This window comes from Triturus cristatus, chromosome 11, assembly GCF_964204655.1.
Source record: "Triturus cristatus chromosome 11, aTriCri1.1, whole genome shotgun sequence".
In the NCBI taxonomy this organism is placed as follows: domain Eukaryota; kingdom Metazoa; phylum Chordata; class Amphibia; order Caudata; family Salamandridae; genus Triturus; species Triturus cristatus.
In genome coordinates this window covers 787,741,615-787,760,045 of record NC_140594.1, presented here as the reverse complement: position 1 = coordinate 787,760,045, position 18,431 = coordinate 787,741,615, and the positions used below count along the sequence as shown (strand labels likewise).

Here is an 18,431-nt window from a genome sequence, read left to right as displayed (position 1 = left end):
CTGCATGGCAGAACCTGGCGCTTCGTTCAACGCCTCTCGATTCCAGCACCCGTCTTCAGAATGGACGCATCGCCTTTACTGCGTGGAGAAGATCGATGCATCCTGAGCCTGCAGGACTCGACATGGACGCATCTTGTTGTTTGCGACCAGGAAATGCACTTTATTTAACGGGCTGGCTTGGGTCCTGCAGTCGCCTGGCGCTTCACATCGGTCGGGCCAAACTGTGACTTTGCCCCGGGCAACTTAATGTAACGTATTATGCGTTATTTCCTTCTAAGGGCTATTCTGCATTTATTCCTTTAAAATTCAATATCTCAACTTCAATACAGTGGATTTTTGTCGTTTTGGTCTTGTTTCCTTTATAATATAATAATCTATTTTTATACACTTGTATGGAGTTTTTTGTGGTGTATTCATTGTGTTACTGTGTGTGGGTGCGTTGCACAAATACTTTACACATTGCCTCTTTAGATAAGCCTGACCACTCTGTGCCAAGCAACCAAAGGGGAGCACAGGTTATCTTTTAGTGTGTATCTAGCTTACCCTGACTAGAGTGGTGATTCCTGCCTGGCCTGAGCGCATACGTCAGCCAACCAGGAATCCCATTTCTAACAATATTCAAGTAGTTTTCGTGTTAAAATGCAGATATGTGGACTCGAGAGCTAGAAAGATAACTGCTACAGAAATAGAATGATGCATGCATTTTAACATTCTGAATAGCATACAGCTGTCTGAAAGTTTAGATCTATTTCCTCACTTGATATATTGTTTTCCAACAGGAAAAAACCAGAAAGAGTTGAAACCACAGGAATGAGAGCAATTAGTAATTTTTGTATATGGGAAGCACATTGTTTCCTACTTGTTTTACACCAAGATAGTGTGGCAGTCAATATTTGCAATAGAGTTTTTAACCTCAGTACCCTCAACGGTTTAATATTCCATGAACTAGATCAATGATTAGCGCTGCAAAGATCTCCGACTAACCTGAAAGAAAGAGGTTTTAATCACTGCATTTGGACTATACCAGCCATCCTTTTAAATGACGATCTGGTTAATAAGCTATATCTTATCTGTACTATTAAGCAATTTCGTTTTTATTGTATACTATACAAATATTTACTGAACCAATGTTGTTAAGAGTAAGAGAAAAGCTACATGAAAACACTGGGGAAAAAATATATTTTCTGCCTATTTTCAATGTTTCAATAAAAATAAAACTTTCAAAGAGCATTACCTGTAATTATTGTATTTCCTTCGTAGTTGAAGGCGCATGAGAAGATCTCATCTGTGTGGCCTTCCAGTACTTGAAGGCACTGTCCAGTATTTGGATCCCAAAGTCTAGCTGTTTTATCAGCACTGCCTGTTAGTATTCGATTACCTTGGGCGTTGAAGCAAATCTTAAAAGAAAATATATGACAAATGAGCACAAAAATGCATTTAATTTCCAAAATGGTTATTAGTCTTAAATCAAATGTTTCCTACTGTTTTACTTCCCATAATATTTAATTCACCCAGAGACCGCCATTATATATAGATCAAGAAAAAAGATCACTAATAGTTTGATTCCTCGATTATCGGTCTCAATCTTGTGACCAAAATATGAATTAAATTCCATTCTGATTGATCATACCTGCTCTTCACCAATATATTTAATTCACCATTTTCCCACAATCAAGGCATGCTTATTTAAAGCTGAACTCTCAGTATCATAAAAATGCTATTTAACAACCAAAAGAGCCAATAATCATACCCAGCTGGATTCCTTCTAAGTTCCTATAAGTAAAAACGAGTATTGGGAAAGCCAGTAGGTCTCACCTATATGATATCTATAGGCTTTATTGCAGTAAAGTGGAGCGGAGTGGCACTGTGTGGTGTGGAGTGGAGTGGCATTGTGTGGCATGGAGTAGCATTGTGTGGCAAGGAGTGGAGTGACATTGACAGTCTTGGAGTAGAGTGGAGCCGAGTGGCATTGTGTGAGGTGGAGTAGAGTGGAATTGCATGGAGTGGAGTGGCATTGTGTGGTGTGTAGTGGGCAGTGTGTAGAGTGAAGTGGCATTGTGAGGAGTGGAGAGGAATAAAGTGACATTGTGTGGGGTGGTGTGGCATTATGTGGAGTGGAGGTGAGTGGCATTGAGTGGAGGGGAGCAGCATTGTGTGGTGTGACATTGTGTGCAGTGGAGTCACATTGGGTGGAGTGGCATTGAGTGGAGTGGCAGAGTGGACTGGCATCGTGTGGAGTGCCATTGTATAGAGTGGAGCAGCATTGAGTGGGGTGGCATAGTGTGGAGTGCCACTTTGTGAAGTGGAATTATGTAGCATTGAGTAGAGTGGAGTGGCACTGAGCGAAGTGGCAATGTGTGGCTGGGTGTGATATTTTGTGGAGTGGAGTGGCATTGAGTGGAGGTGTTAGACCTGTCAGCCTAAGGGAGGGCTTCCCCCAAATTGTTTGCCTAACTACTACATTTTTACTAATCTCAGTTTTGTTGGCCTTAGGACTCTGTGCACCTTATCAATGCTAAAAGTGCCTGTGCTCTCTCCTTTAAACATGATGAAATTGGCCAATATTCAATTGACAAATTTAATTTACTTGTAAACCCCCAGTAAAGGCCACCCTCGTGTACACACCACCAGTAAATTGAACATTACTAGTGGGCCTGCAACATTGACAGTGCCACCCACTTATGTAGCCCTTTAAAATGTCTCAGGCCTGCCATTACAGCCTGTGCGTGCAGTTTAAAATGCCATTTCGACATGACAAAAATAAACCTTTCTTTTTAATGCAAATAAATCACCCTTAGGTGGAGCATAAACAGCCCAGAGGGCAGGCTGTAGTGTATTTAAAAAGTTGAACATGCATTTTTAACTTTTACATGTCCTGATAGTGAAAAACTATTACATTTGTTTTTCACTACTGCAAAACCTACCCTCCCCATAGGGTAACATTAGGTTAACTTACAACATTTAATAAGTGATACATTTCAATTGGGAACAGGTAGGAATGTCAAGTTTAGTGTCTACAGAATTGTAACTTAAACCCCTCCTTAATGGTAAAGTCGGATTTTAAGTCACAATTCTGAAAATGTCACTTTTAGAAAGTTGTAATTTTCCTGCTCCAACCATTTGGTGCCTGCAGCCTGTTTTCTGGGTCACATAACTCGGTGTAGATTACAATTGGTCTTTGTATATTGCTCCCAAACAATGAGACAAAGGAGCATAGGTGTTGGCAGGATGGGCTATCTCCGACTTGATAAGGAGGAGGAGCTGTCACCTACCACACTTGCACATCACAAAGACTCTGCCTGAGCACACTCATAATGGGTTTGACCTATTCTACTGTGATCCCAGGCAAGCTGGGGCCAGGGCAGGGAGGTAGGAAATTTCAAACACCTCTGGGTGTGAAAAACTCCAAAACCTTCTCCTACTTCAAAGTGGGAACCAGGAATAAATAATGGAACCTCAGAACCAACTCTTTAGTACACCTCTCAACCTGTGAAAGACTCAGGACTGCTGTACTGCTCTGCCAGAAAGACTGCTGTGCTGTTTCCCCACTGCCCTGATGCCCTGCTGCCTGAGTGGAAAGGACTGGACCTGCATCTTGATCCCAGGACCAACAGAGTTACTCCAAGGGCTAGTTGGCTGGCCTCAGGATCACAGCTTCAGGGACAGAAAAGGTTCCAACCATCTTGAACCCAGCACCTGGACTCTCCTTGTTGTGAGTGGTGCCGCTGCAGTCCTGAACCCTTGGAAGTGGGTCTGATGGTGCTCTGCCAGCACAGCTGTGGTCCTACAGGCAAAATCGACGCAGAGCGGCGCATCTCCTCACTGCTGCAGTGGAACTGTCACAGTGCAATGCATCCCCTATCCCACATCCCACGATCCCAGATCCTTGCATCGCAGCCTGCAGGCTGCTTGAAACGACTGCTGCGTGACGCAGCATCAACACAAGCCTTCACATTGCAAGCCCCTCATCGAAGGCATCAATGACGCAGGACTCCGCATAGCAGCCCTGCAGCTTCAGAACCACCAATGCATGACACATCTTCAACGCAGGACTTCACATCGCAAGTCCCTTGTCGACAACATTCCTGGCAATGAAGGAGGACTCCGCATTCTAGCCTCGCAGCTTCCTTGGAATGGTCGCTGTGCAATGCATCCTCGAAACGGGATCTCTCACCGCTCCGTAGACCAGGATTTAAGGTACTCTTGTTCATTGGGCCTAAGTTGGTCCCTGTAGCCAGCCCATGCTCCATTGCGGTTGGCCTGAACTTATGACTTTGTACTGGTCTGGCACAACCAAATAACCACAGTTGGCACTTTATGATTTTAGGCACTATTTTCACTCAAATCTTTAAAGGTGCATATCTCTGGTTCATTCGATTTCTATTGTTTTGGTGTCAAATAATTTATTACATTTTACTCTAAATTGGAGTGGGATTTTCATTGCGCTTTGTTTTTACATTATTACTGTTTGAACTGCTGCATAAATACTTTACACATTGCCTCTAATTTAAGTCTGAGGTTTCTCTCAGCATCCCCTCACCAAACCTAGAGGACAACTTACAGAATGGCCAGCCAGAAGTTCAAAAGGGCTGAATCCAACCCTCTTATGTGACACCACTCTGTAAGCAAACAAGAGGCAAGGTAACAGGACATCCCGCCTCCCCCTGAGTTTTTCAGGGAGGCCAATTATCATACACCTCATGGCAATGTTGAATATCTCAACTAAACCATTTGTCTGGGGGTCATAGTGGGTGGTGAAGTTGTAGCTCACACCACATTCATCCCACATAGCCTTCAGGTATGCAGACATGAAATTTATCCCTCTATCAGATACCATCTCTTTAGGAAACTCCACTCTGGTGAAGATGCCAAGAAGTGACTGTTATGAGGGGAATTGCCTCTGGTTATCTAGTGGCATGGCCCACTACTACTAGAATGAATCTGTTCCCAGATGCAGTTTGAGGGTCAAGGTCAATCCCTACCCTGTCAAAGGGAGTCTCAGCCACTGGAGGGGGAATTAAGTGAGCGTTTGGTTGTGCCCTTGTCATGCCACTGGTTTCACGGGTGGCACAGGAGCGACAATACTTCTTCATTTTTTCAGCCAACTGGGGCTAATAAAAATGGGCAACCAACCTGTCCCAGGCTTTGGTTTGTCCAAAATGTCCAGCTAAGTGGATGTTGTGTGCTAAGGTCAGAATAAACTCTCTGTACACTTGGCGGACCACCACTCTCCTGGCTGCCCCTGGTTTGGTTGTCCCTGGCCACAGTGTACAGAAGCCCATCTTCCCAGTAGACCCTGTGCGTCCCACTGACATCTCCTTCTTCTTACCTTGCAGCTTGCTGCCTAAGGCCTTCAAGAGTTGGGCATGACTTTTACCCTTGGCATACGTCCTCTCTGGCAGGTCCCCCTTCACGTGGGAGCTCTGCCAGGTCAGGCCAGACTCATTCAGCTGCAGTTCCCTCCTCAGGCACCAGGGCATCTTCCTCAGGAGAACTCTCCTCCTGGTCCTGTGACCTCTTTGAAGCTGTCATAGCATACTTCTTGCCCTATCTTTTGCTTTGGGAGCCTTGCTCCATTAGGCTCCAAGCTCCCATGACTTCCATGATGTGCTGCGCTGTGCCCTTGTTGTAACACAAACTTCCTTTCAACTTCTGCCCAAGCAGGCGTCTCCAGATCATTTCCCAACAGACACGCCACGGAGATGGCAGGGGATACAATCATCTTGGGTTAGTAACCCTTCGTCACTCTAAGCTTCCAAGGCCATTGGATGGAGCTTAGTCTCATTGTCAGCACTGGTCACCTGGTGGCAAACACCAGGTATCATTTGGTCCGGAGAAACCTGTCTAGCTGCCACCATAGTGGCACAGGCACCTATATATCTCGGAGCCTCTGCCTCAGTCCCATTGATATTTGGCCTTTGTCTATACTTCTCCATGTTAGAGGTAAGACAGCCAGGGCTTCAATATCCAACCTACCCAGGGAAACTTAAGTAGCCTATGTTTATCTTCTGGACTCTCCAGAGCGCTTCCATCCCCACTCCTATGCTAGCCAACCCCTAGAATTGTCCACTACGGGGGGGCTTTTTGGAGCATGCTGCATCTGCTTTCTTTTGTCCTGGTTGATGACAGTCATGGTATACCCCAGAAGCCTTTGCTGGGTCCCAGTTCATACCTTTATACCCCTTACCTTTGGTATAGGAGATGTCTCGGGCCCACCCTCCAGAGAAGAGCTTTGGGAGCCTTTTGAGAACTCCTTTTTATCGTTGTTGTTGCTCACATCTTTGCCCTGCTGGGAAGTCTGAGCACGGTTTTTCTGGTCACTCCTACCATGGATCTTTCTGGACACTCTGATCAGATATCCTCCTCAGCTCTGAGACAGGACAAGTTGGAATCCACCAAATGCTGATACAATTTCTCTGTGGTACAATTAGTCAAAATGTGGTCCTTCATAATTAAATTATGTAGCCCATCATAAGTGTCCACCTCATTGCCTGTTATCAAGCCGTTCAGTGCTTTGACTGAAGAGTTCCTCAAAGTCCACCCATGTGTGTTTTTGACCTTTATGGGTGACCCTAAAGTTCAATCTGTATTCCTCTATGGTGAGTCCAAATCCTTCTACCAAGGTCCCCTTCATATGCTGATGGGACTCAGACACATCCTCATTAAGGGTCAGAAGTATATCACAGCCCTTCACTGAGATAACTCCCACAGTAGAGCACCCCAGTGCTGGTGACCTATCGCCCTCATTTTACAGGCCCTCTCAAAAGATGCAAACCACGTGTCAATCTCATCACCATCACTAAACTTGGGGACAATCACTCTGGGGAACTTAGGGTCAAAGATTTCCTCTTATTCCCTATTAAGGTTGCTTCCACCATTATCTTTGGGCTCCAGGCCAACCGTGACCCTTTCTTCTTCAAGGGCTAGTGTCTATTCCTTGAGTTTAATCTTTTTCTCCTCTAGTGAGAGGAGATCAAGGTCTTCCTCAGGGTTTACTACCACCTTAACAGTAGGGGGTCCGCTAAAGTGACTTCTGTCACTTCCCACTGGTGAAGGGGGTTTGGGAAAGGGTGGAGAAGTTTGGTCTTCACCTTCTTCCCCATTTTCTTTAATCTGGGTTAGGGCATCATCCTCACCTTCTGCAAGGTTTTCTTCTGAGATACTTCTCCATGTTAGAGGTAAGACAGCCAGGGCTTCAATATCCAACCTACCCAGAGAAACTTAAGTAGCCTATGTTTATCTTCTGGACTCTCCAGAGCGCTTCCATCCCCACTCCTATGCTAGCCAACCCCTAGAATTGTCCACTACGAGGGGGGGGGGGCTTTTTGGAGCATGCTGCATCTGCTTTCTTTTGTCCTGGTTGATGACAGTCATGGTATACCCCAGAAGCCTTTGCTCGGTCCCAGTTCATACCTTTATACCCCTTACCTTTGGTGTAGGAGATGTCTCGGGCCCACCCTCCAGAGAAGAGCTTTGGGAGCCTTTTGAGAACTCCTTTTTATCGTTGTTGTTGCTCACATCTTTGCCCTGCTGGGAAGTCTGAGCACGGTTTTTCTGGTCACTCCTACCATGGATCTTTCTGGACACTCTGATCAGATATCCTCCTCAGCTCTGAGACAGGACAAGTTGGAATCCACCAAATGCTGATACAATTTCTCTGTGGTACAATTAGTCAAAATGTGGTCCTTCATAATTAAATTATTTAGCCCATCATAAGTGTCCACCTCATTGCCTGTTATCAAGCCGTTCAGTGCTTTGACTGAAGAGTTCCTCAAAGTCCACCCATGTGTGTTTTTGACCTTTATGGGTGACCCTAAAGTTCAATCTGTATTCCTCTATGGTGAGTCCAAATCCTTCTACCAAGGTCCCCTTCATATGCTGATGGGACTCAGACACATCCTCATTAAGGGTCAGAAGTATATCACAACCCTTCACTGAGATAACTCCCACAGTAGAGCACCACAGTGCTGGTGATCTATCGCCCTCATTTTACAGGCCCTCTCAAAAGATGCAAACCACGTGTCAATATCATCACCATCACTAAACTTGGGGACAATCACTCTGGGGAACTTAGGGTCAAAGATTTCCTCTTATTCCTATTAAGGTTGCTTCCACCATTATCTTTGGGCTCCAGGCCAACCGTGACCCTTTCTTCTTCAAGGGCTAGTGTCTATTCCTTGAGTTTAATCTTTTTCTCCTCTAGTGAGAGGAGATCAAGGTCTTCCTCAGGGTTTACTACCACCTTAACAGTAGGGGGTCCGCTAAAGTGACTTCTGTCACTTCCCACTGGTGAAGGGGGTTTGGGAAAGGGTGGAGAAGTTTGGTCTTCACCTTCTTCCCCATTTTCTTTAATCTGGGTTAGGGCATCATCCTCACCTTCTGCAAGGTTTTCTTCTGAGGAATGGCCTTCCCTTTCTAGTTTCTCTTTCTCAAAGGAGCTGACGGCCTTTTCAATGTTCTCCTTTCTAGCTGCTACTCTGTAGCTAATGCCTATAGCTTTGCACAAAACCCTTAGATCACTGATTTTCATGGCTGTTATGACTGACGGGTCAAGATTCTTATCAGCTTCCATTGTGCCTAAGGTTTTACCTGAAATTTGGGACCTTTTTAAAACTTTTTAAAACAACTTTGAAACTTACTAATGGAATGGAGGTCTACACAGCACTGGGAAATTCCAATTGAAAGAAATCAAAAACATTTTGATTTTTTTTTTTTGATTCTAATGTCAATAGTGGATTTCTTGTGCAAAAATCACTTGTGACCAAGTGGTACTGCGAAACACAAGTTCAGGATCCCACCGCTGTAACACCAATTTAGGAAGTTGAAGTATTATGTAGTGATGCAGGTTTGGCTTCTCTATGCAGTATTCTCCCATTACCCCAAAGATGGTCCTTGGATTCAACAATAATAAATCCTTAGCTCAGCCCTGGTAGAGTGGCAAAGAGCAGTCAGGCTTTACTAATGAAACATGTGTTAAGCATTTCAGAGTACCAACATGGTTGATAAATAATTGACACGGCTTGAAAGAAATCTGACTACAATTTATATAAATAAAACAGATTTTGTACATACATTTAGACACCAAATCAAAGTCAATCGGATAAGTATAACCAGAGTTATGGATTTTAGAAGCAAAAATAAATCAGTGCAAATCAATACTGCAAACCTTTAGCATTGCGGTCAATGGGAAAAAGCACTAGGGACAACTGGTCACTAGCAGGTCAAGTTGCGTGGAATCAAAGGAGGATTAAGGTGATGCAGGTCCCAGTACCAAGCCATGAAAGTCATTTCAATTTTACCTGGCTCGAGCAGTCTGGGTGCAGAGTTTACATGGCTGTCCTTGGTGCTGAAGCCGTGGGGAGCTGGCTTTACTGCTTACACTGTGCAGGTGAGGAAACTGGTGCAAAAAGTCAACAAGAGGCCACTGCTGGCATTGGGGTTCCCTCGAATGGTAGCCGTGAGTAAAGGTGGTGGTTGCCGGACTGGCCACCAAGCCTTGGCTGCGGTAAAGTCAGCAAGAAGTTATTTCGATGTCCAGAGGTCCATGGGAAAAGTGTAGCTACATGAAACTTGCTGAATGAATGAATGAGTAAAATAAAATTTATAAACGCGCAACTAAGCCCGAAGGCATCAAGGCGCCTAACCAAAGAAAATCATAAAAGGCAAACCCAGAACTAAGGGTAGGCTTTAGCAAATAGCCACGTCTTGAGAGCCCTCCTAAAGGCTTGCTTTGAGGGAAGGGATTTGATCTCAGCCGGCAGAATATTCCACAGCTTTGGAGCCAAAGTTGAAAAAGCTCTGCCACCCCACTTGGCTCTACGAACACGGGGGACTGATAACAAGGATTTATTGGCGGAGCGCAGAGTTCTGGAAGGTGTATAAGGGGCCAACAGGTCCCTTAGGCCTCCAGATCTGTTAGTAGCCAAAGCCCCATAGATCAAACATAGGGACTTAAAAGAAATCCTGGCCTCGATTGGAAGCCAGTGCAGTGTCTTTCTAGCAGCCGAAGCAGAAGCCCGCTTAGGTAGATCCAGTACAAACTTGGCGGCGGCATTCTGCACCATTTGAAGTCGCATTAACAGACCCTTGTTGATGCCTAAATATAAGGCATTACAATAGTCAAGTCTTGAGCCTATTAATGCAATTACAATTTGCTTTCTGGCTTGAAGGGACAGATAATGTTTGATCTTCCGCAAGATGTTTAGTAAGCCCCAACATGTGGAGATAGTCCTCTTTACTTGCTGACCCATCCCCAGGGTAGGGTCAATCATGACTCCTAAGTTCCTGGTCAAGGTAGTGGGTGTCGGACACACGCCCAACGATGTAGGCCACCATTCCGCCGACCAAATGTCCTCCTTTCCTCCGAACACAATAATTTCTGTCTTTTCGCCATTAAGCTTCAATGAATTGCAAATTATCCATTGAGCAACTGCCTCCATACAGTGTCTAAAATTGGAGGCAGCGGAGATGACAGGTTGGGCGAGAGACATCAAAATCTGCGTGTCGTCGGCATAGGAGACTACCTCCATCCCATAAGATCTAATAAGCCTGGCAAGTGGGGTCACATAGATGTTGCAAAGGGTCGGACTTAATGCCGACCCCTGAGGGACCCCACAATGCACAGGAAGGGATGGAGATAGGAACTCCCCCAGCTTAACTCTCTGTTCCCTCTGGCCGAGAAAAGAGGCCAGCAAACTAAGTGCGGGCCCCTCCACCCCTATCTCCCTCAGCCTAGATGTTAACACTGAGGGAGACAGGGTATCAAACGCAGCCGTGAGATCTAGCAGGATAAGGAGAGTGGTCTGGCCCTTATCTACTCTAGTGCGGATGTTGTCAAGCACAATGGTAAGGGCCGACTCCGTGCTATGCTCTCTCCGAAATCCATGCTGCGAGAGATCCAGAAGGCCAGAAGTTTCCAGAAAGGCTGCAAGATGCTGGTTGAGATGGGTTTCCAGCATCTTTGCAGGGGCTGGGAGCAGCGAAATGGGGCGGAAGTTTTTGAGAGCCCCCGGGTCTAATGTGGGCTTTTTTAACAAAGGTTTAACCACCGCTCTTTTCCATTGTGAGGGGAAAGTCCCATCCCTCATTGCCCTGTTCATGATATCTAATAACGGAGGCAGAAGAATCTCCTTACATTGTTTAAGGAGTTTCAAGGGGCAAGGGTCTAGAGGAGACCCCGACCTAGTCTTGATCAGGAGGACTTCAAGTTCCTGAAGGGAGAGGGGTGGAAAGCTGGACAAACACCCTGAAAGCACCTCCTCGGGTGATGTTAGCAATGAGACAGATAAGCATGTAGAGGTAGATAGTGCCGACCTCTGAAGCTCTAGTGCCGAATATATGTCCACAATTTTAGATTGAAAAAATTGTGCAACATCATTGCAGAGCTGCTGTGAACTGACAACGGGATCAGGCACCTTCAATGATGTAAGCGTGTCTACGATCTTGAACAGCTCTTCCGGCGAAGAGAGTGAGGAGGTAAGAGAAGTAAAATACTCTTGCTTAGTTCTTATCACCTCCGTCTTATAGTTCCTTAGGAGGATTTTATGACTATCCCTCTCGCGCAAATCCCAACTAGTCCTCCAGAGACGTTCCTGTCTCCGTACTCCCTGCCTAAGAAGTCCGAGAACCACGGGGCCGATGGACTTTTCCTCGCGGAATAGCGCAATGAAGCTGGAGCCAGTTTGTCAATAGCTGTTTTGATGGCACTATCCATCCTCCCTACTGCAGAGCTTACGTCCTCCTCTGGGAAGATCGCCAAACTGGGCAATCTGGGGGCGAGCACCACGTCATTGGTTATGTTTTTGAGGTTACGTCTCAATTCCATGTTACTTGGCTCGATCCCCTTGCTACTAACAGTAGCGATCATTAATTCTATAGGGATCGCATAATGGTCTGACCAAGAGAGAGGGATGGGAGTCTCAATGGTCAGCCGAGTGTCATTAGAGAAGACCCCATCCAGCGTATGGCCCGCCTGATGGGTGGGACCCTTGACTAGCTGTTTCATCCCACAGCCAGAGAAAATATCCAATAGGGATAGAGTTTCAATTGACTCCAAATTTCCCAAATGGAAATTCAGGTCCCCCAGAACAGTAAAGTGCTCACAGCCAAAATGTGGCTCTAAAATATTAAGCATGTGATAACCAAAATCTGTTCTGGTCCCCGGAGGTCTATAAATGAGAAAGCCAGTAAACGGAACTACATATGATCCGTTAATGGAGAACTGAAGGGCCTGAAAGGTGTCTTGAGGTTCAGATAGTGGGATAAAATGGCAGGACAGGCAGTCTCTATGAAGGAAACCCAGCCCTCCCCCCATACGTCCCACTCTGTCCTCCCTCACCAGCGTGTAGCCTTCTGGTACCGCCTCAACCAAATCAGGTCCCGAGGAGTCCTTGGCCCAAGTTTCCGTAATGAAGACCCAGGCGGGTTTTCTGGCCAGTACGAAATCCATTAAATGCGAGATTGTTCTTAATTAATGACCTCGCATTTACAAGAAACCCCTTATCACTCCTCAGGCTAGTTCCTGATTTAAAACTCGGACCTACAGGTGTAGCGACAGCAACAGGAGCCGACACCATAGAAGAGGACCGAAAACAGTGACAGCCGGGGGAGGTCTGAAGCGCCTCCGGGGCGTTCCCATAGTGGCAAGGTAGCTTAGAAGGCTTAAGAGTGATCAAGTCCTGCCAAGAATATCTGATCCCTATGTACTCACCATCGGTATGTCCAGTCTCCCAGCCATCCAGCCCGTCCTTAGCGCGGACGGGCGTAGACGGGCTGGACTCTGGCGTTACTGCGACACACACGCCGCGCGCACACGCTGCGCGCCTGCATGTTAAGCCTATATAGGGCTCTAGCGAGTCAGCCTGACTGCTAGAGCGCTACCTGGACTGGCGTCCTGTCAGCGTCCCCTACCTACCCCCAAGATGGCGCCGATATTCCCAGAAAGCGCGAAACGCGCTAGGAAGGACCCACTGAAGCCGCGGTGAAGGGCACAATTATGGTGCAAGTAAGTGACAGTGATTTTTAAAAACAGGGGAAGTGTTTAAAATAAATTTAACTAAGAAGACAAAAACAGGGTATTTTTAAAATATAGCACAACGCCTAAATGCCACAGCGCAGCGCACAGCAATGGAAAGCCTTAACAGGCAGACCCACCTGGAGGTCCGGACTACATTTCTCACAAAGCACTGGACCATATGCTTTTGGGCGATGCATTGGAGGCTCTCCTGGCCAGCGATTCTTGGGTTCCTGTATGTTGTTTTTACCTGCGGTGTGCAGGGGATTGGTGTCACTAGTCCATGGCAGTCTGAAGCTGCCTTTGGCTCGCAAAGGGGGGTCTCTCTATCTGGAAGAACTGGTCTTTGGTGTGGGACAATAAGCAATCATGCAGTTCTAGGAAGGCTGTTACAGGTGCATAGTATCACACCTCTGGTTTGTGCAGCTACTGTTGCAGAGACGTGCGTCTTTCCTGTGTCCTTTGTTTCAAGTCAGAGCAGAACTGAGGTTCTGGTGCCAGGGGTGCTCCTTAAATCCTAGAGTTAGGAGTGTTAGGGCTGGGGGTGGAAGTGGCCAATGGGCTACTAGCCCCAGCAGCTAATCTGCCCCGGAGGTGACCACATGCAGCGGTGTGTCACCTATCCTACCCAGAACTCTCCATTTTGCCACTTTTAAAAATGGCTGAAACCTTTCTTAGCTGTACAGACCAGGTAGCCCACCTTAGAGGTGTGGCTAGCCATCTGGGTGTGTTCACCTCTTGACTCCATAATCTTTCCACCTGTGCAAGTGCAAATGTGCTTGGGGGCAGGGGGAGGGGGAGGGCTGTTTCCTCCTTTGGGAGGCAGCCTAGTTGCATATCACAGGCAGTGTAAGCTTTCAAGTTCACCACCTTGATGTGCCACATCACTAGCCATCATGTCAGGGAGGGAGATTCGACCTCCTTCCCATTCAGGTCATTGTTTCTGACTCCTGGGAGAGTTCACACCTCCTGGCAGGGGGGTCAGATTCCTGTCTTGGTGGCAACACGGCAAAGGCTAGGGGAACCAGGTTGGCAACATCTAAGGTAGCCACCTGGGAGCATGCCACATCATCCTCAACACAGGAATCGTGTCAGGGGTGATAAGGCACGTTGTTTGATACCAAACATGACATATTTCGGCACTATCATAATGAAGCTGCGAACTCAAGGTTGCCTGGGTGCCACACCATGTTATGCTATGGACCATTGATCACTTATAGTAGCCCTTAATAGAAAAGGCTACAATAGGGACATTTAAGCTTGCACTTATATGTCCTCACCTTTAATATAATGCACCCTGGCTCCTGGGCACAGGAGGCCTTCCTTAAGGTTGACTGGCATATATTAAAAATAGTGCATTGAGCTTGCAACACCTGGAGAGGGCAAAGTTGAGTTAGAGCAGTTTGCACTACTCCTGCAGTATGCAATGGTTGGACTGCTGTCATCTGTTTACTTGGGTGACTCAGGGTGGCACAAATAGGGCTTCAGGCTCTGGTGACCCCTTTAACTCCCATACCGTGGATACCACTGGTAGCATATACTAGAGACTTATAAGGGGCTTAACGTCCTTGCCAATTGGGTTTAACCTTTCACTTGTATCAGTTTTAGGGAGAGGACATTGACAACTGGGCCTGGGTAGCAGGCTCCAGTGCACTTTCAGAGTCATAACCATCAGCATTGGAGCAAAAGGTGTGTGTGTGTGTGGGGGGGGGGGGAAATCGCCATACAAAAGAGGCACTTCCCTACACAGAGTGGCCAGGCGGTGTTTTTTCTGGTTGATGGGGCGTTCTCCAGTTTCTTCTACCCTGGGAATCTTTTTCTGTCTTTGAAACCAAGAAGGAATGCATTTTGTTGGACGTGGCCCTTTCTGCAGGGTCATTCCCAAACCTTTTGCCTTAACTCCACCCATTTTTGCTTAATTGATCTTTGTTGGCCTTAGGACTCTGTGCACTTTACCACTGCAAACCAGTGTTAAAGTGCTTGTTCTCTCTCCTTCAAACAAGTTAGATTGGCTTATATCCAATTGACATATTGAATTTACTTTTAAGTACCTAGTGGATTGGCACTACCTGTGCTCAGGACCTGTAACTAAATGCTACTAGTGGGCCTGTAGCACTGATCCACTTAAGTAGCACTTTAAACATGTCTCAGGCCTGCCACTGCAGTTGGTATGTAGCAGTTTTAAATTGCCATGTCGACCTGGCAAAGTAAACCTTTTGACAGGCATAAACATTCCATTTAAAACATATAAGTCACTCCTAGGGTAGACCCTGCCAGAGGGCAGGGTGCACTGCATTTGGAAGGCAGGACATGTACTGTGGAGTTTTACATGTGCTGGTAGTGAAAAACGCTTAAATTCTTTTTTATTACTGTAAGGCCTACATCTCCCATAAGATAACATTGAAGTCATCTTATTCTATTTTATACGTGTACTTTCCGAATGGGAACAGGTGATCAGTTTGGTTGGTGTCTCTGACAATGCTAAAATATTGTGAAATCGGATTTTAATTAAAATTTTGAAAATGCCACTGTTAGAAAATTGCTATTTTCATGCTTTAGCCATTTGGTGCTTGCAGCCTGTCTCATTGTCACATGACTGGGTGTAGTTGACAGTTGGACTTTGTGTATTACTCCTAGACAGTGTCACACAATGGGGTGCTTAGGTGTGACTGAATGGGCCAACACTGGCAGGATGAGTGGGAGAAGTGAACCCAGCCACACTTATACTTGAATAGGATGTGTCCTGTTTCCACACAAAGGGCTGCATACCCATTGTAGTTAGTCTGAAACCAAGGCCAGGAAGCCAGGGCGCCTGTGAACATCAAAGGCATGCCTCTAGAAGCTTCTCCCCAATTCAAAAGCACAACTGTGTATAAATACTGGACCTCAAACACCAACTCTTCAGTACACTTCTGGACGTGTGGATACTCTGCCAGGAAGAAGAACTGCTGTGCTGCTACAAGGACTGCCACTCTGCTGGATTGGTGTTCTGAAGGAACTGCTGCCCTGTTCGGCTGACCTGCTGCCCTGTTTCCTGGGTGAGAAGGACTGGGTATGCATCTCTTGAACCCAGAGTGACTCCAAAGGCTAGTTGGCTGGTATACTGATCTGAAGCCTCAGGGCAGAACAGGCTTGCAACAACCTTGCCTCTGAACCGGGACTGCCATCTGCGAGTCTACTCCGCCAAGTAGTGTCTCCCCAGTCCTGGACCCTTGGAAGTTGGCTTAAGGTGCTATTCTAGCTTCTGTGGATTCAGAAAACTGACACATCCCCTCTGCTGTGTGGCACAACCCTGAGCAGTACCCATCGGAATGCCCTGCATCGCCGCTGCAGCCTGCTCGCTTTCAGAAGTGTCATGGCGCGATGCATCCTCAGCATAGACCATCACATCTCTTGTCAATGGCAACCTCGATGACAACACCAGACTTCACATCGCAACTCCTTTGCCCCGACACATCACCCCAACTGGGAGCCGCATCCTCAACACCGGCCTTCACATCGCAAGCCACACTGGCGGGATCCTCAATGACAACGCAGATCCTCGCATTGCAGCCTCGCCACATCTCAGAACCGAAGCATTGCTTTGGCTGGGCGATGCATCTTCGACGTGGGTCCTCGCAGCGCTTCGCAAACAAGGTTTAATGGTACTGTTTTCAGTATACCTCACTGGATCCCACACTGCAGCGTGATCAGCTTGAAATTGTGACTTTGTCCCGGTCCGGAGTGACCAGATATCCACAGTTAGTGCTTTGTGCTTTTTGGCGCTATTTTCACTAAAATCTTTAAAATTGCATATCTCCGGTTCTACTGATTGGATTCTTGTCATTTTGGTCTTGTTTTATTTATGAAAATAAGTTCTATTTGTCTACCTTGGTGTGGAGTCCTTTTGTGAGGGGTTTTCACTTTATTACTGTTTGTAGTGTTGCACAAATACTTTCCACATTGCCTCTAAGTTAAGCCTGACTGCTCTGTGTCGAGCTACCAAAGGGTTGAGCACTGCTTCATTTAGGGTAAGGTTGTTCCTCACCCCGATAAGGATGGTGGTTGCTGCCTGACCCGGGCTCACACCCCAGTCAACCAACAACCAAATTTCTCACACATTTGATGCTGCCTTCACCAGTAGATTGTATAAACTGACTACTGGAGGAAGTCTCTGTCATACCTTTCAAACTAGGTGGTTCCTATGTAACTCCTACCTTTTGTTTAACCACAGACTTCAAAGGCTCTGCCTTAGTCTTCCTTTGATCTCTTCACCTCCCCCCACACCATGCGATACAAAGAGCATACATACAAAGAAAGGGAATTCTCTTAACTTTCCCATGGAGACTTCAGGTAGGGTGAAGTGAGGTGCAATCAGGGAGATCTAAGGAGCACACCATAGCATTAACTGCGGACCTCTCTGACATGAGTCCTGGGCTCACTGTGCCACTCGAATCAAGCTACCCTTGCTGAAGAGGGGTGAAACCCCGAAACCGGTCCTAGGATGCTTGTTTCCGGTCCAGGGAGGACCTGGCTTGGCAGTTCGGGCTGGACTGTTCCCATGAGGCACAGGGTCAAGACTGATTTGCATATGGCCAGGTCTAAACTGGGGTGGCATGGTGAGCCAAAGAATGATGGATTTAACCCAGGTCTCTTGACTGGGGGTGAATGTTTTGATTTGTTCTGCATTACGTCCATCAACTGTGTGTCTTTTGCCCTCTCTGAGTCTGGCCATGACCTCCTCACCATATCTGAAGCTATCATTCCTTCCTGTGGAAATCCTCTTTACAGTCCCTGAGCAGGTCTGTTAATTGTATCACTCAGCTCCAAAAGTAGTAATTACACAATTCACAAAGAATACAGAACCACTGTTTGGCATTCTTTCACCAAACCAGCTGATATATTTGCTCTCAAACTGAAGAAGCTAATGAAGTAGAATGACATTTCTTGAGAAGAGTAGATAAAGTATCTGCGTGTGTTTCCTCGTGAATGGGTGGAGAGGGATGAGTGGGTCTAAATACGGTCATCCAGATTTGTTTTGTCTTCCACCTTTGTTGCTCTTGAGGAGAAAAGTGTGAGTAATACCTACAATGTGGGATAATGGATGTTGGTTACTAGAGGTCTTGGTGGTTTTGGAAGTAAAGGCCAAACATTAAAGAAATCTGGAACCCTTGAAGAGAGGTGTCAATGTTCAGCATTCTTGTTCGCTATTTTTGACTTCTAACCAGGTGAAAATATCAGTTAGATAAATTCAATGGGGTGGATTTCAGTCCACTGCGGTATGGAGGCAGGGGTAGTATGGCATAGTCCTTGTTGTTGCACGTCTTAAAGTCAATTGATATTCAAAATCACAGTGATGGCGGTGCTCCTCTGAGAGCCTCCTAAAAGTGTATGGGTCTCGCCAAGTTCCAATTCAGAAGAATCGCCTCCACTGACACCT

The 18,431-nt window shown here is 46.4% G+C and overlaps 1 protein-coding gene across 1 annotated transcript in view; it reads right to left on the bottom strand.

The window, feature by feature from the left end:
* Positions 1-18,431, bottom strand: part of DAW1 (dynein assembly factor with WD repeats 1) — a 151,127-nt gene that overhangs the window by 8,876 nt on the left and 123,820 nt on the right. Inside the window, exon 12 of the mRNA XM_085634505.1 lies at positions 1,235-1,397. Coding sequence (XP_085490631.1) covers positions 1,235-1,397 — 163 coding nt within the window. The remainder of the gene's footprint in view (positions 1-1,234; positions 1,398-18,431) is intronic.